Source organism: Cavia porcellus, unplaced genomic scaffold (assembly GCF_034190915.1).
Source record: "Cavia porcellus strain 051 isolate PalLab524CR breed Dunkin Hartley unplaced genomic scaffold, mCavPor4.1 scaffold_24, whole genome shotgun sequence".
Classification (NCBI taxonomy): Eukaryota; Metazoa; Chordata; class Mammalia; order Rodentia; family Caviidae; genus Cavia; species Cavia porcellus.
Window position 1 is genome coordinate 53,998,638 of NW_026947507.1, and position 21,551 is coordinate 54,020,188.

General features: G+C 42.6%; 1 protein-coding gene across 2 annotated transcripts in view; it reads right to left on the minus strand.

Moving 5' to 3' along the window:
* Clvs2 (clavesin 2) overlaps window positions 1–21,551 on the minus strand; it is a 67,375-nt gene that overhangs the window by 15,322 nt on the left and 30,502 nt on the right. For both annotated transcript variants that reach the window (XM_063235078.1, XM_003479734.5), the window contains one exon: window positions 1,533–1,643. In XM_063235078.1, the coding sequence (XP_063091148.1) occupies window positions 1,533–1,643 (111 nt within the window). The remainder of the gene's footprint in view (window positions 1–1,532; window positions 1,644–21,551) is intronic.

Sequence of the window (21,551 nt, forward strand, 5' to 3'; positions counted from 1 at the left end):
TGCTGAGAGCAGCGGGTGACAGAGGGCACAGGACATGTGCATTCACTAGCACAATTCAGACCAAAAGCCCCAGCAGGTATCCAGGATAACCCGACCTGCCTTCAGGCAACAAAGCTGAACAAAGTGCTTACACTATCTGAATTTTAAATGTAAGATTTCAATTCTAGGTCCTAGCAACAATCCTTCATATGAATTATAATCGTTTACAGAGTTTCTCAAACACTACTGAGACACTAACAAAATTCACACACTGTACACCTGCTCGCTAACATTTGGTACAAAACTTACTGCACTCCGAGACCTCTGAACATGGAAGCATAATCTCGGTCATGGAGAAATAGGGGCACTGTCTTCAGATTAGGAGAAGCATATTTGGCATCAAACACAGGACAGGAGGTTTAAAAACAGCTCTAAATACGGGGCTGGATGATTGGAGTTTATGTATTAGCTCAGCGGTGCAGATGAGAAAGCAAGTTATGCATCCGTCCTAAACCTTATTTTCCTCAGGTTGGAAACTGGAGGTAATGTTTACTAAATGTGCTTTTCAGAACTGAGAGGCAAACAGCAGTTACCAAGACCTAAGGAGACAGTCAGTGCTGGGGAGAGGTCAGTGCATGGATATTAAGTGTTATAAACAAAAGAAGTCACAGTAGGCTGACCACGTACATTTCAGGAAAGGTAAGAGAAAAAGGATTTTCAATGTATTCCCTTAAAGAAATGGTAAGTGTTGTAGGAGAGATATGCTTACCCTGATTGGAAAATTACACAGTGTATGCATGCTTTGGAAAAATAATCTGTGGTTGATCAACTTTAAAATAACATACTTGTCAGAGCTGTTGCAAAAATTAAATGAAGTATTATGTATTAAAATGCAGTTTTTAAATCTACATTTAATGATAATGATAAATGTTTGATATTTGCTATGTGTCATGTACTATGAGAAGGGCTTTAAATAAATCATCTTAGAATCAGAATGATGACTTCAGTATTGTCACTGTCAGGTGAAAGTGAATCTTAAAGACACCCAGGTAATGTAGCTTAAAAAACTATTAGAATTCCTACATCTAGCAATTTTTTTCAAAAAGTGTAATTGGTCATGACTATTGTCACACAATTAACCAGACACTGCAAAAATCTCTAGTCACTGCAATACATGTTACAAAGTAACGTTCACTTATGAGCAAATAATAATAAAACTTCTCCTAGACTCTACTTGAAATTAGCTGCACCAATAATAAAGTATTAATATGTCATAATTCTTTACACCATGGCTTTCTTATACAATAAATGTGCTTAAATGTTCTCCCTTTTTGTGATAAAGCAGGAGAGCTTGTTTTTAAATATTCCATGCAGAGATAAACTGTCAAGAACTAACCAAAAGGTCTCTAATAATTTTTCAGAGTCTTTTATGGTAAATACTGATATAACCACACAAACCCACATTTTACCATGGCCAGGATTACACAGTATGTATATCATAAGTCACTGAATACAAAAGTAGAAGAGATTTAGAAACAAGGAAACAAACATACCCTTTTTCGAGTCTTCTCCTTCAGGAAGGGCCGGATCACAGTGTACAGGGCATGGATGTACCATGGCTGGTTGACAAAATGAATTCCTCCGAATCGTGCTGGGAAGCTATCCTAGGGCGACATGAGGGGACAGAGTTAAGAGGAGTTGTGATACACTGAGGAGTTGCAGGAAAGGCCACACAGTATTCAAAGCTGGGATCCTGAGACTAGAATGAGATTATCATCTACATTGTTAAGGGAAAGAAGAGAAAGTCTCACAGCATAGCAACGTTTAACAAAAACCGAATTCTCCACCAGAACAGAACCTCTGCATTTGCATGAGTGCCATATTTTAGGTTTGCAAAATGCTAAGTTGCTACAGTCCCAGCACATAAATAAAAAAATTAGGTATCTGTCAAATAAAGACTATATGTTGCACAAAAGTTTTATTAAAATTATTTTATGATAAAATTTAAATTAAAACGCTTCATTAAATGTAAAGTAGTCATGTTTAACATAAATGTCACCAGATATCAAAATTCACTTTATGCATTTTCTCTATAACTCATAAACTTAATTATAAACATCCTCCCTTATTTCAACGATAAAGAAAGAATTCAGGCTTAAGCAAAATGGAAACCCACAGGTGCTGTACAGGAAGTGTGAGGGTACATTTGCTTGGTTTAATGAAAGTCAAACCCTCCAGGGCCAACCCACTGGCAGAGAGTGGAGGCCAGCTAACGCCTTGCCCCTGTTCAGCAAGAGCTGCCTCTGCCTTATAGGTGCTTTAATCCCAAAACCCAGTAAGGGGTACCCTCAGCCCTTCCTGAAATATGAAGGGAATTCTCAAGCCAAATGGATCAGGATTCTATTAGGGAACCAACAGAAACAAATGAAAGATAAAGGTGAACACCAAGGCCCTAGAGGTATGTTTCTTTTTAATTTACATTTTCTCTTGGATCAAAATTCTCTGGTTATCACATGCATGCCATGACTCTCCTAAGACTCATGACTGCAACTTGACAGCTCAGGACCAGCCTAGCAGATAATGAAGCACACTTCAGGATGTATCTATGCTGTGGTTCCAGAAACGATTGACAGGTAGGCCAGCCAACAGAAAGAGGAGGAACCATCCTGACTGTGGGGGCACCATCCAGTAGGCTTGCGGCCCGGGCAGCTCGCCTGTGAAGGAGGAAGCTGGTTTGTACTTGGAAAAGCCCCACTCAGCTTGAGCGCAGTCTGAGTCTGCAGCTGTATCCTTTGTCCCTCTTGTTCTGTGGCTTCCAGCCTTCAACTGAGCAGCTGCTAGGTCCCCTTCTCCAGCTTTCAGACAGCCCCTGGTGCTGCTGCTGTGAGTCTAATCACTCCCCTGCAATTTATTTATGCAACTTTTTTCCTGTTGATCCTGTTCTTGTAGAGAACCCTAAGCAATATACCTATTAAAATACTATTTTTATTTGTTATATTTTTAGGGGCTAATGAACACTTTTTTCAAAAGAATTTTTATCTCTAAAAAAATGAGTAAATTAGAATAGCTAAAGGTAAAATGTCTCTTCTTTTCTATCAGTCTCATTTTTACAAACATTTACTTTTCATTCAGAAGATTATTACAAAATGAAAAATGAGCCATATACAAACTCAAATATAGAATTTTTTTTCGTTTTTTTTGTTTTTTGTGGGTTTTTTGGGACTGGGGATCAAGCCTTGCACTTGCCAGCCAGGCACTTATGACACTGAGCTAAATCCTCAGCCCAAATATAGAATTTTTAAGTTATAAAATTTTAGACTTAAAGAAAAACTTGTGTATACATAAGCAATAAAGAGAATGCCAAAAGCAAACACGGAAGTGACCTCCCCTTACATAAGAAATTGAACCTGCTTTTTTCTGACTTTGAAGCTGATGATGGTTTACATATTATTTCAACTGCTTTCATATTTTAGAAGCTAATATTATCCTTCCTTTGCTTCTATTTTATATTGTAAACAAACATGTAATATTTTATTTATGTATTTATTATATTTTATATTCTTCACTTATATTTTCTGTTTTACTGTGTATATGTTTATCTTTAACATATACTATCAATTTCAAGGTAGTGTTCATAAAAATATCACCATAGTGGATGTAGTCTTCTGTTCTCCTAGAACATGTTTCTGAGGATCATTGTACAGATGTGTATGTTATGTGTAGCTACAGTCTTCTGTCTGTGTCTAACATTATATGGCTCAGTATAATTAATTTATTTTCTCCTATACACAAGTTGTTGTTCAGGTCCTTTTTTATTTGAGTTTGGTTTTGGTTATGGTGTTTTTGTCTTATCATTACCAGTATGACTGATGCATGGCCAAGGGTATATGTAGGGTATTTATCAGAGAATGCTAACATGGTGTGACAGCTTGAAATAACCAGGGGAGACTGTTACCGTCATCGTTAGTAATACTGATACCTTCATTTCTCCAGCTGGTTAGAGGAGTGGCCACAGACTCCAGGCCAGTGGCCGCTTTCCCTAAGTCTGTGGCCCCTGGAGAGACACAGTCCTCACTCTGTCCTGGTCCTGTTCCTGAGCATCCCACACCCCAAGCTGCCATCAGCCTCAAATGTCTAGGTCCCTGCAGGGCTCCCCTGGCCACTCAGTTTCCCTTCTGGGCTCAGTTTCCCTTCTGTGTGCTCCTTCAGAAGATCTGGCTCTGAGAGCTCAGCAATGTATCTGTAAATGTTTTTTCATGTTGTATTCAACTGCGCACAGCTTCATGGCAGGAAAGAACTTCAAGGCCTTTTAACCAGGTGCATTGCTTAAAGCAGAACTACTTAACATGCTTCTAAAACACACTCCTTTTCCCTTGTAATTTTTTACTGTACAAGCCCGTGATTCATAATAAACACACCCACTACAGGAATGAGGACACATGCACTTCCAATCCCGATCCTTCCCATCCCCCTGCTGCTCCTGGCCCTTCTGTCTCCTCATCCGGGCTACACCCGTGGAGCATCTGAGCTCTAAGACAAAGCCAAGTGCACACAGCTGTCAGAGCTGTGAAGCCCAGCATCTGGGTGACTCTTCATCCCTGACACCCACGGGCTACACTGCTCCTCCTCCAAAAACCCCACCTCACTGGTCACTGGAACGCGACCACTGGGCTTCCTGGGCTTCACCTTTCTATACCCCGTGACTTGACTGGCACTGAGTCACCACTGAGGCGATGGGAAAGAGCAGGGCAAGGTTCCCTCTGTAGCCAGTTAGACCAAGCTGAGCGTTCTGATGTCATCCACAGCTCAGACATCAAACTAACATGAAAACACAGTCCTGATTCCTTCATGCTCCCCATCCAGATCACTCTTGTTCCTGATCATGCTCCAAACCCCACATTTCCTTCCCACCAAGCCTCTTGGAGCTGTAATTTTTTACCTTTTACATTCGGCCAGTACCTCCAACCCAGCTTTGCTGCTCTATATCCCCTCTGTGCCTCATGGGCTTTTGTCTCCCCCACCCCAGCATGGCCTTCTCTCCTGAACGCTCCTTCTAAACCCTTAAGGCTTAATTCAGGCACCACCATTCCCACACAGCTGTTTGGATGCCTTCTCCCACTTCCTACTGCTCATGCATGGAAGCCCGGTCTCTGCTGCCACTAGCATGGTGCCAAATCCATCACTGCACTTCCTGCGGGGCCCTCAGTGACTCTTTACTTGCAAGACTGCATGTGGGCTCCATGTGCAGAGCTGCACACTCCATGTTGCCTGTGGATGCTGAGCCTGGAATCTACTTGCACCCCCCAGGGATGAGAGGTCAAATATGTGTATCTTGCAGCTAAGAGTCTGAATGGGGAACCTGCCCCCAGGATGTGCACCTGAGCAACCAGCTGAAAGGACCAACAGGAGCAGTGCCAACTTCTTGCTGCAGTCAGGAAGCTCTCAGAAGGTACTGTGTGTGCGGCAGACATTCCCTTCCCATTCTGGGTGCCACTCAGGGGCACAGCCTGGGTGACAGCAGCAGCAAAAGTGGACACAGCAGTTTCTGATCACAGTTGCAGGGTGTGACTCCAAAGCCAGGAGCTCTGCAGCTCTCTCCTCCTACCCTAGCGGATCCAGCTCTTCTAATGAGGTGTTAAGCACCAGGTCACCAGGTCCTTCTGCTTTTCATGTGAACTGTCCAAAGAGACGTCTGTTTTGTGCACTGAACTGAATCAGGCTGTGTCTGATTCATCTTTATATTCTCAGTGTCTTGAAAATATGTGTGTGTGTGTGCACATGCACACGTGCGCACATGTGTGCATCCCAGGGCACGGGTAGGTGAATTCCACTGCATGGAATGGACTCTGATGTTAACTGTTCAGTTAAGCTATATATCTTCTTGTGCCACACTGTTCTTATCTGTGGGGACAACATGGACTGGGAATGTCAGTGTTTGCCAGTGTGTGACATGAAGCACACCTCCCTGACACAGGGCTACCACACTCGCCAACCGTCCTGTTTGGCAAATGTGGAAATGACCAAGGAGGAGATTCTGCAATGTGGTTTAACAGGCAGTGACTCGGCTCTAAACAGTACAGGCTAGAACAAAACAACCACAAGCGAGGTGCTCAGCACTGTTGCGAGCTGTGCCACTCTTCGGTGGACACCGTGCCCTAGAAGGGCCTGGCAAGCAGAGGGGGCACTGCAGGACAGGACAATGAACGCTACCAGAGCCACTGGCCTGCAGGGGCCCCTGCTGACCTACCCGGCCCACTCCCCTCTCTCCTTGAACAGACCCCAATGGCCTTGCCAGAATGGATCAGCGGCTGCAGAGCTAGCCCGCCAGGGTTCCAGCGAAATTCAGCCCTGGCAGCCTCTCCTAACAGCTCTCCTCTCAGGAGAAGAAGATTCAGAAGCACCTCCAGTGTGAAGGACGGGAGCTGCAAGAGGGGAATACATGATACAGACATGCGTGGACCAGCACAGCGAATCTCCTTCATTCTGCAATCAGTGTGTGCTAATAATTATGCTTAAGGTCTGATGGCCACTGCAAATAACTATAAAGTGGGAATCAAGAAAGCCCTTTATTTTCTGATTGTTGGTGCTACAGACACCAAAAATGGGATGAAAACCCTCACGGCTCATTGCTTACCCATACATATGTATATATATATATATATATATATATATGTGAATTATTCATTTATTTTTAGCAAAAAAGTTTGGCTCAAATATCTAGTTATTAAAAGAAAAGCTGAAGATTTTACTATTGGCTTATTATTTACATTTATGGAATAAATGTGAATTAATTTTGAACACATTAATTTTGATGAAATATAAAAAACTGTACATTAATATTACAAGTAATACTGTTGGATCTGGAAACAAAATAGCAACATAATTTCTGGTGAAAACAATGTACAGTTTACAACCCAAAAAGAAAGCAAAATGAGCTTTTCTCTGAGAAGTAAATCCCCAACTTTAAAACTTGTTTCCCAAGTCAGGCTGTGTTAAATATCCTCAGTGTAAACACAGGCAAAAGTTATACTTGAAACTCACCCATCCAGAATTAGTTCTATCAAGATTTTTATTTTACTTATTTTCTTTTCTATCTTTATGCACCAAAGCAAATTATATATCGTGATAAACTGTATCAATCATTACCTAGAAATTACACTTTTAACTCCAGAAATCTATCTTAAGTTGTGCTAGGTTCTAAAATATTACATTATTTCTCTATGACTATTTTTCAATAAATATAACTTTATAGAAATACAAACTATAAAAAGAATCATAAAAATAGTCAATCATATCCTTACAACCAGAGACAAGAGGAAAATACAAAACTAGGTGCACGCCCCCAATATTTTTTGTTAAATTTTATCTAAGTGGCATGAAACTCCATAAAGCAGTGAGGATCTGTGATTTTCATTACTTGTAGAAGCTCAAAGGTGCACAACTCACACAGTACTACTTCCCTAAGTGCGTCTCCGGGTAGCAAGTGAAAGTGAGCCTTCTGTTTTAAGCAGGTTCTGCAGCCATGGCCCCGCTGCCTCCGCAGCATCGAACCATTCATCTTCAGCATGTTTCAACTCATCAATACGGGTCTGCTTTGCCTTGCCAACCACACAGGATCTTTCTTAATAGATCTTTCAGGGATGTCTTTTCTAAGGAGTATGCTAACCACTGCACATCCATCTTTTAGAATTTCCCACTAACTTACTATAATACACATATGCATCTTGTAAAAGATTCAGGTTCCTGAAGGAAGTTACACTTGTCCTCCCTGTCACTGTCAACCCCACGCCACGCCCAACCCCAGCACCTAGAGCTGGATGGTCTCACATTTCCAGCCTCGTCATTGATGAGCAGAAATCCAGGCAAACCGTTCACTTGCTTTCATGATAGAAACAAACGTTTTTCACCAAAATATTCTAAATGTCTTCTGCCAAATCGAAAGGAGACAGCCAGGAAACTGTATAATTAGCAGCTAATTGGAATGTCTCTTTCTAGGTCTGCCTTGCAAGTGGTACTGAGCCTTATACAAATGAATGCAAGTAAGAGATTGAAAACAAAAATCTAGACCCTCATTTCATCCAGAAGTATGAGTTTAAATAAAAGTATATCTAGGCGGGAAGATACTTCACCTCCATTCACTTGCCTTTTAACTTTTGCTCATTTGCTATCCAGATAGAAATACAATAAAGGGACCTACTTAGATGCAAACAATTGTGTACCAGTAAAATCTCACCAAAGAATAAACAGATTGCTCTGAACATACAGTGAGGACTATAGTCAACTATGTTATTAATATTTGGGAGTTTCTCATCCTAAAAAAGAGAAAAAATTAGAATAACAAGTGTACAGTTAATTCCTTTTACAAGAAACTAGTCAACATCCAGTGATATGTGACATGAATTTCAAAATAAGCACTTAGCAAGTCTTTCTCCTTGATGGTACAAACATTTAACAACATGGATGTGAACCAGATTAATATCTTCTTCGTTCTGCAGAAAACAGTGAGTTACTTTAAATGAGTGTCTGAGGAATGTATTATGGATTTACCATGATGGGCCATTTAAAGAGGTGACTAAAAGGACAATTAATATTCCATTAAAATGCGATTCTGCAGGTTAAACCTTCGTAATTTTTTAACTTTTAAAACATGAATATATTTTGAAATGATTTCACCCTGCCAAATGTGAAACTGCTAAATCCCAATATGCAAGAAAATGTAGATATCATTTGAGAGGCAATTTTCAAATCTGAAAGGTATTTTCTGGCCTTATGATCGCATACTTCACAGTATGTTTGTTCTGAGAGCCTCAGCAAAGTGCCTGTTTGCGATAAACACAGGCACATCTACGTGCCCTTCTCCTCAAGACGTCCCAGCTCAGGGGCTCTGTCTAGCATCCTTGTCACTTTTGACATTTTTACTAAAAAAAGAGTCTTTCCCCCCATTTCATATGCATTACTCTTTGGCTAAAGATCTTGTGTCACCATGGCTCCTAGAACATCTTGCATCTTTTCTGTCACTGTCTCTTCATGGAATTAAGTCTCCAGTACAGAGATATTCAAGCTTTTCAGTTGTCAGCGTGTGTGATTTTTTAAGTGAGTGAGTACCGCTCAAATCTAATAATGCTACCTCCACGGGCTGCTAAAAGAAATCTTCATAGGCTTTATTGGAGGGGCAGATCTTCTCAGAGCATGGTACAAGCAAGCTGCCCCAGGGGCCAAAGTGTCTGAGAACTGTGACTTCTCAATTGTGGAGATGTGGGGACAGCAGGTCTCACGCGGAAGGCCGAGGGACGGGACCGCCCTGCCTTCGTAATTCTGCAGTCAAGGTGAACTGCTCAGACAGGACTGCTTTTTCCACTGCTGCTCAAGGGGACCAGGACAATCTTCCCAGCCCCTTGGACCATGGCAGTGGTCAGGGCTGCTCTGGATTTTGAAGCTTAAGGTCTAGAAAGAAGGTGTGGGGTTACCCTTCCTCACCCAAGGCTTCCCCCAAGAGGCACCTGCCCACACCAAATCAGAGCTGTGTGATAGTCTTGCCATGATGGTAATATTGTACCATGGGCCATCGTTTCCAAATTTACAAGTTGTTTAAGTGTAAAGTTTGTTAGTATAGTTGGTTTGTTTAAATCTACAAAGAATAATCCTGCTTACTTTTTCACCCCTACATTATCGTTTGTCAACAACAGTTCCATATTGATGTCACAGGAGAAAAACCATGTTTTTCCTTCATTTTCTGCACAGAGGCATTAAAATAATTTGCAGCTCTCTTCAGCACTAGGTTCCAATGATAAATCCACTCTTTTCCAAAGGAAAACCAACATGCACAATTGATAGGCAACACACTTGGGCATCACGTAAGAGAATGAGCAAGTTCTTTCAGTTCCTGAGGGAAAGGGGTGAGGTGCTGTCACCAGCTGCTTTCCTGCCAGAGAAGACCAAGCTGAGGTTCAAGCTCAGAGTCCACAGCCTGGACCCAAAGACACAGCTTACAGAGCTCAGTCAGCACGAGGGCACACCTGACTCAACAGAGCAGTGAGACACTGAGAACAGGCCAGAGCCACCTCCCAGGGGTCCCGATCCCAACCCAGTGAATGCAGTGCGGAAGCCAAGGTAGAACCGTCCACACTGTGACCTCACTGTGTTTCTCACTCAGGCGCTTTTGCTAAAACTGAATGCACAGCAAGGAAACAAATAACTGTGATTTCCCATCAAAACAGAATACACGGTCATTTTCTGTGATTTACACTGAGACTCACAGCTCTGATGTGCTGCTGACAGCAGGAAGATCTTACATTCCTCCAGCCATAGTATCAATAAGGCAGTAGGTCTCCCTCCTTGGCTTTTAAACTGATTTAGATAACACACAGCCTGGAAGTGCTGATTTGCCCAGAACCTCAACTGCCAGAGGGGAGTGAAGCGACAGAACTTCAACTGGAGAACCGGAGGAGAGAAAGAGCGGAGTAAAGGAAGAGGCAGGCAAAGCTTCTCAATGGTGTGAAACCTGCCAAGATTGTTTCTAATGAAACAACGACAGAAGGTTTGGAGAAACAGGAATTGTCTTATTCTGCTAGGGGAACATAAACTGGAGGAATATTTATGAAAGAAACTTTAAAACCTACTCCTTATGTCTCTTAATTCTGGATGCCAGCTATAAGGAAATGATTAACAGGTACAAAGGTTTATGTGCAAGAATTACATTTCATAATTAGAAAATCCTGACATGAATTTAAATTTGCAAGAGAGAATAAATGAAGGATTTATTTATAATATGGAATGCTAAAGAGTTAGGTCTTTTCAAAGAACTTCTAACACAAGAAAATAACTAAAATAAATACCAGGTTAATAAACTGGAAAAAATTAATTTTTGTAAAAAAGAATATAAAAGATTTGCAAAATACATCAAAAGAGTCACACTATAACAGAACAATACATGACTTCTAGTTTATTATTTGACATATTTTTTGAATTCAAATATTTTATGCATATATTATATGCATGTGTACATGTATGTACACTTGTGCATATTTCTAACAGTAATATATCACATTTTTAAAAACCGCACAAGGAGAGTAATGTATTTATCATAAGCCTTTAAGCAGCCAGGCAAACTTATCAAATGTTCACTGAAAACGACTTAACAGTGGGAAATGTGAGGGGAATATGACTAAAGAGTGGTCAGTTAGAAAGAGCTCACATTCTAGTAGAGAATAATACAAAACAGGAAAGGAAACTCCCACTAGTGTTATGAGGTGCAAAGCAGAGAAAGAACAGCAGATTGAGGAGAAAGAGCTCGCAGAAGAGGTGGCAGTGGGGATGGATCGTGGGTGTCGCCAGGATCTGCAGGTGGTCCCAACCAGAAGTTGGAAGAGGGGTGGGAAAGACTGGTCTACCCTGACCACAGGTGTCCGGGCTCTTTGTCTGCAGGTAAAGGCTAAGTGTGAGCACGTCGGGGCCATGTGGTGAACAGGAGAGGTTTGCGCTGCCTGGGCACTTTGGCTGAAGGCTCTGTGCACATCTTAGCTCTGCATACTCCTGGAAAGGGGGTGTGTGTTGGAGTTATGCTACAGGAATGTGAATTTAGCAGTGGTGTGTGGCTTGATGTGTTGATGTTTGTATTTTAATCTACAGGCCTTAATGTGACCATCTCAAGTTAAATAAAGTCATGCTATGGCTTTTGTTTGGTTATTTTTAAATGGCTGGGTGACCACCCATACACATGCCAAGCATTCCCGTAACTGCTGAGTCCACCGCTGGGCAGCAAGGAGGAGACTGTGAGGTTGAAGGCTGGGTCGGGGAAGCGTGAGTTGGGGCTGATGGAGAGGAAAGGGGAGTAAGGGTCTTCGTTGTCTGCAGTGCCTCCCTTGGAATAGAAAACAGTGACTTTGTGTTTTGACCTGCGGTGTTTGAAGAAGACTTGCAAAAATTTCTACTTAACTGCAAGTAGCGAGGAAATAAAGATCACAGCCTGTGTACTCTGCAGTCACGAAGACCTAAGTCTTAGACACTCGAGCTCCAACAGGAATAGCAGGAAGCCAAGGCTGCCAAACTCGACCCATGAAGGGAAGCAGCAAGGGCAGCACTTGCTCCATGTTGATACTGAATAGCTGAGTGGCCAGAGCGGTAACAGGAAGGGAAATGGGAACAGGATGGTATTTGGGGGGAAATGTGGCGTGTCAAATTTTGAGGATTTTCAGGCACACAGTGAAGGGGCCTGTGCAAAAGTGAAACACAGAAATGCAGCAAAAACTTCAGAGACCCACGAATCCATGTAAGGACACTTTAAATGACATAATCCCTACATTACTATTCATTTTTCTCATGAATATAAGGCCCTGACCAGCAGCACAGAAGTGCATAGAAGGAGCTGGCAGGGATGCTGATGGCCTCTGGCCTTTTGCCAGCACACCGTTAGCTTGAGCACCTCCCTGTGGAGCTGGGTGCTGGTAAGGACAGCGCGAAAGAACTACAGGAGCCCCGGCCACGTGGTCCTCAAGCCCGCGAACAAAAACGGGGCTCAGGCTGCAGCACCCCCTCTGCTGGACCCTGGACCCTAGCAATGCACAGAGCCTGCACAGCTGAGAGGGGAGTGAGAGGAGGAAGGGAACGGAAGAGGAATGAAGATGTGCTAGGCACCCGCACCAGCTCCCCGAGACGAATGGAGCCATTATATACCGCAAACGTGTACCATAAAAATAAGATAACTTAGGAGATTTAGCTCAGCAGCATAAGCACCTGCTGGCAAGCATGAGGTCGTGAGTTTGATCTCTGGTACCAAATAAATAAATAAAATAACTTAGTGCTTGTAATGTTTGATTGACTCTGGAGACCTAGAGCTGGTAGTCTGAGCATCTATTTGGAGGATAATAATATGCACTACAGGGGATTTCCTTCTGTCTTGTTTTTGAAATCCAATGTTCTGTTCCATTTTACTGTTTTGTTTAATTCCAGTATCCAGTAACCTGAGCAACTGTTCTAAAGACGACAACGTGCAGTATCACAACCACCGTCACATTCCTACTGTCTGGTTTTGAAAGCCCAGATAGCTGTCTACTGCTGGTCTTGGTTATTGTCATTGTTCATCGTTTGGCTTTCCTTGTTGCTGTTTTATTGATTTGTTTGCTTCTTGATTTTTCTGTGAATTCTTTTTAAAATAAAAATTCTTAAAAATTCCTGCAAAGCTGAGGTAAGAAGGATGTTGCCTCCCTCTACCTAATCTGGGAATATTTATTTGTTAGTTTGACAACAAGAAGGAAGTGGGACTCCAGCTTGGGATCATCACTTCCTTTCCAAAATCCACACACACTTAATGAGCACATTCCAAATATCAAAGGAAAGAACTTCCGGTTCAATACTTTAAAGACTTCACTGTGCTTTCCTTGCCTTTAGTACAAAAGCTTATGCACACTTATTAGTGTCAGTTAAATTAAGAAGATTCTAATTAAACCAGGAAATTCATGTGACCTAAATAGCACTTTTCTTCTTTTTCTTTACCCTCTTTTGCTTTTATCAGCTAGTAATAATGGTCCAAAGCTAGTCCCTAGAAATTTCCTTTCACATAGTCTTCCCACAAATAAGGGTTTTTCTAATGTCATACTCAGCAAGCTGCTTGAACTAGGGCACCATCCACCGAAGTTGGGATGTCAGTGATTACTGTGCACCGTCTGCCCCTAGGGTCAATGCGCCTTTGCGGTCTCCACTCGCTCTTCCATCTTATGATGATAGACTTGGACAGCTCACCAGTCTTCTGGCCTTCCAGTCCCAACGAGAAAACTATGCAGGCTTCTCTGCTTGTCCTAACATTCGCATCAGGGCAACCACTCACACCTCCACTGAGCGATTCTCCCTCCATAATCTCAGTCATCACATAGGAAAAAACTATTTCCATGCAACTCACTTCACTGCTGCAGAAAAGAAGCACCCTTCTTGTTAGGAGGTGAGGATGTTTGCAGTGGTGGCTGTGCACAGCACGTGGGTATGTGTCTGTGTCATTAGGTCTCACTAATAAACCTGATTATGCCCAATATATGTATGGATGTCAATGTTACGCAAATCCTATTAATTTGTATGACTAATTTGCATTTAATCATTTAAAAGTTCTCCCTAGCTTAAACTTCTTTGAAATCCACAAGCAGAAATAAAAGGAGATTGTAGTTGCCATTTTTCCATCCTAACTGCGCACCATGGGAAGCTAGGAGTTTGTTTCTCTAGATCTTTGCTATCTTTGCTAGCATTTAGGATTTTCACTTCTTCAAACATGGTAGTTGTTCTCTGACATAGGTAGTGATATGTCGTCATAATTTTCCTTGCATTTCCCTAATTTCAAAGCTGCTGGGTGTCTTTTCTTCCCTGTACAGACTTGATGAATCTGCGTCCTCCCTGGTGCGATGTCTTTTCACATGTCTGAGCTGTTTTCTGATTGTGTTTTCTCTTTCTGTTCAGTGTTTACAGTTCTTACATCTATCCTACATAAAAGTCTTCTCTGAGCGACGTGGCCTGGAAACATTTCCTCCCACTGTGTGGTTCACTGGTTTTTCTTTTTTTTTTCATCCTTTTAGCAGCATGTTTCACAGAGCAATTTTGTCAATTTTGAAGAGGTCCGATTTATTGACATTTTCTTTACTGTGCTTTTGGCATCAAGTCTAAGAATACTTTGGCTTGATCCCCACAATTTTTTTTTCTCAAAATTTTACAGTTTATGTCTTAAACTCACTATTTGAGTTAACTCTTATAAAAAGTTTGCAATGTAAGTTGAGGATTTTTTTAAAATATCCAACTCCTTCTGGAGTCACTTGTTTTTCCAGTACCACTCTTTAGAAAAACTATACTTTCTCCATTAAAGTGTCTGCTAATCATTCAAGTATCAGCTGACCACAGTTCTGTAGTATTTCTGACTTCTCTGTCTGGCTCCCTGATCAGTATGTCTATCCTTATCCATTCTGGAAGAATTTAATATTTATCTAGTAGTGCTGCTGCTACGTATATTTGACAAAAAGGAATAACAAAAAAAAACAGAAAAGATTTATATGCCAACATGAAAAATACCAACTATAATGCTGAGTTAAAGATACACATAAAAAAGCTGGGTGTGGTGGTACACACCTATAGTCCCAGGACTCAGGAGGCTAAGACAGGAGGATCGTTGAAAGTTCGAGACCAGCGTGAGCTACAAAGTGAGCCTAAGGCCAGCCTGAACTGCACAGTAAGACTCTGTACACATAAAAGATACACATAAAAAAATGAAGAAAAGTTAGGAAGAAAATACAAGCAAGAAATGACAAGTTTTTAAAAACTCTGACATATATAAAGAAACAACAGGCAATTGGGACATCTGTGGTGTTTTCAATTTACAAAATGCCCACAACTTTTCAGCCACACCTGTCAATGTTTGGTCTTACATTCATCCCTGAGAAAGCTGAGATCACAGATTTAAATCCTACGTGATCAATCAGGGCAGGAAGGGGGCCATCCTCTTCCTCCACTATTCATTAGGACTCAGGAAAAGGGTCAAACATTGAATGTTAGACTCAGCTGTATTCTCAGTGTAACACTGAGAATTCACAGCTCCTACAGCAGGACACTGCACTGCTTCAAACCACAACCAGCGGCACCTCTAGCACTGCTTCTGTGCAGTCAGGAGAGAGGGAGAGAAGGGGAGAGAATTGTATTTTTACAAAGATACATAAATTTAAAAAAACATTTTAAACCCTATTTTTCCTAATGACTGGAATTTGCCACCTTGCAGGCCATAGATTTGCCATGTAACTGAAATAAAATTTTATACCCTGTATTTGACCAGGAAGCCTTAAAAACAGGTGAGACTTTTCTGACTTAAAATGGCAAACGGAATGGATATGTTTGTCTCACTTTCTCCTGAGACTTCATTAGAAACAATAGGAAAGGAATAATTTTAAAAGAAAAGAAACATCAACAATAACAGAAGTTAAGGAACAGCATCATAAAATAAGGTATTTCAAAGCTTACTTATTTACTGCACCACTGGAGACTGACCCGAGGCCTTTCCACTGAGCTAACTGCAGCCCCAGCCTTTAAAAAACAAACAAACAAACAAACAAAACCATTATTTTGAGACAGAGTCCTCCTAAATGACTGTTTCTGAAACTGGCCTCACACTTGAGACTCTCCTATCCCATTCTACTGAGTTGCTGGCACCACAGGCTGGCACCACCGTGCTGGTCTCAAGGTATTTTTAGAATAGGAAAAGGAGGGAAGACTTGGAGGACGAATCAGATGCAGTGCGGGTGCCAAACGAGAAAGGAAAGAAGCCGTTTCAAACCAGCACGGTAGCTGCAAAGCCAGATGGGAACGCACCTGGGCAAGTTAGCAGAGAAAATAGCTGAGCTAAAAGAAGAATCACTTTAAAAGAACAGAAATTATTTCCTAAGTAGTATTACAAGATGGTGAGGTATTGCCACCACATAGTGGGAAAATGCCTCTCATTTCCATTTTTTTTATAAACGGATTACTATCTCACTTGATATTGTTATTTCAAGTCAACTGTAAAAGATGCAAAAATAAGATCAAGATGCCCTGGGACTGGGAATTTAGCTCAGCACACAAGCACCTGCCTTGCAAGCAGGCGGTTGTGAGTTTGATCCCCGGTACCAATTAAAAAAAAACAAACAAAAAAAAAGATCAAGATGCCCAGCAGTGAGGCCAACGCAACAAAACCGCTGAGCTGCTAGGAGATATCAAACAGATTCTGGGGCAAAGAATTTGGAATTGTACTTCCTAATCCAATCTTTTGGCAATATCCATAGAAAATATTTTCAGATTCTTTTACTTCTAGATTTATTGAGGTCTACTAATTGATAAGTGAAAACTGTACATATTTAATACAAGGAACACGGTGTTTGGAGGTGCACTGTGATGGTTACCATAAACAAGATCGCTAACACAGTCCTCACCCTTCAGTCACCCTTTCATGCGAGAGCACCTGTGTCCACCCTCTAAGCCAATCCCAAACGTACAGCACAGCTTTATTAAGGACAGTCGCTGAATACACATTATACATCTAAACCTGCTCATCTGGGATCATTAAAACTGATCCTTTTGCCCATCTCCATTTTTTTAGCAGATGTGTGAGTCACAGTTATAAATGCCATTTGCTTTGACAAACAGAAATATCCTAATCCATACACCTGACCACAGCAAACCACATTTATGAGGTCCATTTCCTGATGACCCTAATAGAAACCTTCTGGAAAGCATTAAGAGCGTCCTTGCACAGGTCCTCTGACTCTGCCTTGATGCACTGCTATGCCCCATCCAAAAGAAGAAAGCACGTGCTGTCCCCAGGGCTGCCCTGTAGTGTTCCACTCCAATGTCACCTGGACGCTAACGGCAGGGTGGAGCTATGGAGATAGATGGGAAGGAGGGGACCTTCGGAAAGGCACTGAGCTAGCCCCAACTCTGCTTTGCCGGTGAGGGTGAGCAAGTCTCCAAGCAAGCCACTGCAGATGTGTGCATAACAGGGGACTCACAGTGACCGGTTCCCACCTCTCCCTGCTAGAGCACTGAGGACGACGTCCCACAGAACACTGGATTGAGTCCTCGGGTAAGTGAGACTCCACAGGGAGTGAAACCCATAATTCCAGGGCCTAGGGCTTATCTGAATCTTATAACGGCTCCCAAGGCCCAGGGATGAGATCAGATCAGACCCAGGCAGCACTGAACCACCACTAAATGTACACACTCTGATTAACACTGATTAAAAGTCTGTTTCAAAGAAACAAGCAAAAGATGACAGAAAAGAAGACGGTAGAACATTACCGGAAGGCACCACGGTAGGGCTACAAGCTCTGCCTTCTGATGGGGCCCTGCACCCCCACTCTGCCCCTCTGCGCGGTTGTTAATGTCCAGTGTTGGTGCAAGCTGACCCAGGAAGCAGGCACACAGCAGGGCTGTGCTCAGCGGCCACCTCACCCAGGTGCATCCTCGCACACGGGCTACGTACTAACTGTAGGCCTGTCACTCGACAGTGCCACAAACACGCTGGTGATGCACACGTCTAACATGCACCAAGAGTGTGTGCAGGTACTGCCACCTCGCCTCCTTTGCCCTCAGATCCACACTGAAATGTGCTCACCCTCTCTGCGCAGAAACCCAGTCCTAGTTCCAGGGCCCAGACACAACAGGCGCATCACCATCTCTGCTCCCTACCACTTCCACCATCCCTTAACGTATAAGAACGGCAGTGATCAATTTTCCTTAATCATTTTCTCCGAGTTTTTATTAGCACATGGTGTTTATATTAATGGCCTTCCCTTTGGTAGATCTATACATACATGAAACACATTGCTATTATGTCCTGCCTCTGTCCCTGGCTTCACAAGTTTCAGGAGCCTTTGATTCCCGGAACATATTCTGATCACATTTGTGGTCTCTAGAACCACGCTTAGATCCCTTCCCTCCTTTCCTAAAGGTGCCTCTCTTCTGTCCTTCCCCTGGATAAAACCCAGCAGCCTTTGGTCCCTGTGGTAGGGTTTCCGCATTGCACAAAGCATTCTCATTCTAAATGAACACAGCAATGGGCTATTTAGTAATGTGCTTTTCTAATAGTAGGAGACAGGGAGTGAAACCTACGTGGAGTGATTACTTTCTTACTTCAATGCCTTCATCAGTCTGTGACCAGAATGTCACAGGCAGGCAGCTCGCATGTTTGTGCCATACTGATTGGTGCTGGGAAGTCGGGCTAGGGGTGGATGGAGGCTCTGGTGTGCAGCTCTGAGATCCGAATCCCATCAAAGGCTTTGCCCCTGTGATGCAGTCACCTCTGCACGTCTGGCTGGGGATTAGGGTTTCCGAGACATGTTTTAACGAAGCACAAAACTGCAGTCCCTGTGAGGATAAACTGACAAATGGTGAATTCTGAAACAAACAACCGGAACGAAGCTCTCCTTAGACACTGTGTCCCCAGAGAGGGACGGGGACACAAGTTACATAGGTCTGCTGACAGTTTCCAAGGCTCAGGTGGCCACTCCTCAGTGTCACCAAAGAAGTGTCCCACCTGAGTCAGAGGCTGCTGCTCCAGGGCAGGCACAGAGACAGCGGGAAAAGGCCCCGGGTCCTCTGTGCCAGCCTCAGAGAAGACAGTGGCTGCTTCTGACGCGCACTCGTGTGAGACCCGCAGGTCCCAGACAGGCCTGCGCTAGGTGCCCTCTGTTTCTCTTTCCTTTGTTGCCCAGTTTGCAGTTCATAATGTTTTATGCATCGTGGGGGCTGGTGCACGCGTGTAACACATCTTCCTTCTCCCTACGACCCTCCCCTCTGAGGCCGCTCCCCCCCTGATCCCACCATCTGAGAAAGATCCTTCAGCCTACCTCTCACTACCTTTCATTCACTCTGTATTTATAACTTGGTTGCTCGCACAGAGAAACCACGTGATACTTAAACTACTGTCTTCGCTTTACGTCACGTAACATTACAGTCTCGGCGAACCTGCTTTCCTACAAATGGCTCGTGTATGCCCGTCTTCATGGTAGAGCAGTACTCCACCGTGTGCAAACACCACGCGATCCTTGTCTGTTCCTCTGCCGGCCGGCAGCCCAGCCTCTTCCAAAAGACAGCTGTTTACAACCAGTGCTGCTATAAACGTGGGTGAGCTTGTAGCTCGGCAGTAAGATGTTGTCAGCTCTTCTGAGGAGATCTCTAGGAGGGGGACAGCTGGGTCACATGAAGTTTCTAGTTTTATTTTTGCGGGAACTCTCCATGCTGGCTTCTAGATGGTTGTGCTAACCACAGAGAGCCCGGCATCTCACTGCGTATGCACCAGAGCTGATGTGGATTTGGGCAACATAATCAAGAATTCTAGACTGGATCACATAAAACACCAAGAGATGGTCATTACTGATGAGGAAGGTTACAGCGGCAGCTCTTGGAGACTTTACTAATAGCATCCTCGTGCACATAGTCAGGAAAGTTTTATAGGAAACATAAGTGTGTAATAAGTGTACCTAGCAATTTAAAGCACACGAATGGCTGCATCTAATTTAACAACATCTGGACAGATTTTAAAAGAAAAATGAAAGTTTTTATTAGAAAGTCATACAAAATATCATACCATTAATGCACTATGCTGAAAAGTCACAGAACATTGAGGTGATAAACACTAACAATCACCAGATGCTAAGCAAATGCAAATATAAAACTTTTCAAGCAAACCTTTTCCCAAAGAGATTTTAGTATCTTTCTTCCCTCTAACAGCACTGGGCCTCGGGCCCTGGCTCTGCCCCTCAGAACCTTTGGTTAATTTCTACATCAGGAAGCCAGAGGGCCTGCAGGGCACATAGCGGGCCAGGCCAGGGCTCAGCTGGGGGGGGGGGAGGGAGAGCTCACAGCGTGAAGAAAGGCAGAAGAGGACATGAGCTCCTGGGGACAAACTGCAGCCCCCAGAGACAGGGGCAGTCCCGGCAGCCACAGCCAGGTCACAGCTCTGATTCCTTAGCGAGGCGAGGGGACACAACAAGATTTTAAAGGACAGGAGAAGACGTGGACGGCAAAGTGCACAGACAAGACACATCTTTCTGCTCCCTTAGCACCTGACAGGCATTCCCCTGGGCTTCCCGAAGGGCTGGGAAAGGCTGCGGTCCCAGCCTCTAAACATCTGCTTTTAAAATGTTTTTCTTCATGGGGAGGCTGAGGCAGGAGGATCACTGCGAGTTCGAGGCCACCCTGGGCTATAAAGTAACTTCAAGTCCAGTCTGAACTGCATAGCGAAGCCTTATTTCAAAAACACAAAAAAATAAGATTTATTTCTTTAAAAATATCCCACTCAATGAGCATTGCAAGAAGAATACAGGGAATGAATGGTGCCACATTCATGAAAGTTTTCTTTTATTTTCTTCCATGGGTTTTTCTTCTCTAAACACTGATTCTTCATTCTTCATAAAATATAGTTTCATTTCAAAATTATTCCCACTTTGCTCCAGTTATCAGGCGATTCTTCTACTCCACTGTCCTCCTTCCTTAGATCAAGCTTTCGTGTCATTACTTAAATGTATTATTGCATTCATAATGCAGCATATGGATTTTTACTGTTATTCTGTCTGTGTATATCTCTCCACATACCCAAGTCACCTTTGAATATCTAATGCAATTGTCAACTCTTTCACAAATCTTTCTAGCCTTTTACAATCACTCTTCCCTCCTCTAAATGTCCAACCAGTTTGTGAAATTTATTCTATCATTTATTGACCTGATTTCAATAACAAGGATATAACTGATAAGCAAGGACAACATATATTGTGAAGGCATAATTTAATTTATAACATGTAGTTTATTTCAATTATTTTGTCTTTAACTAAATTCATCCATGACTATCTTATTCCATACTTTCATAAACATATTTTTAAATAGTGCTATCGATGGCTATTGAACTCTTATCAAAAACTTAGTAGTGTATTCTGGATTTAATATTAGCATAATATTTGAGATTTTTATATCAGTCTAGTGGCTTCACAAAACAGTATACTAAAAAGATACACAGTCTTTCACATTTCGCATTTCTAGTCCCCTTGCTTGTGCTTCCCTAGGCACTGTGAATTTCCTTGGGG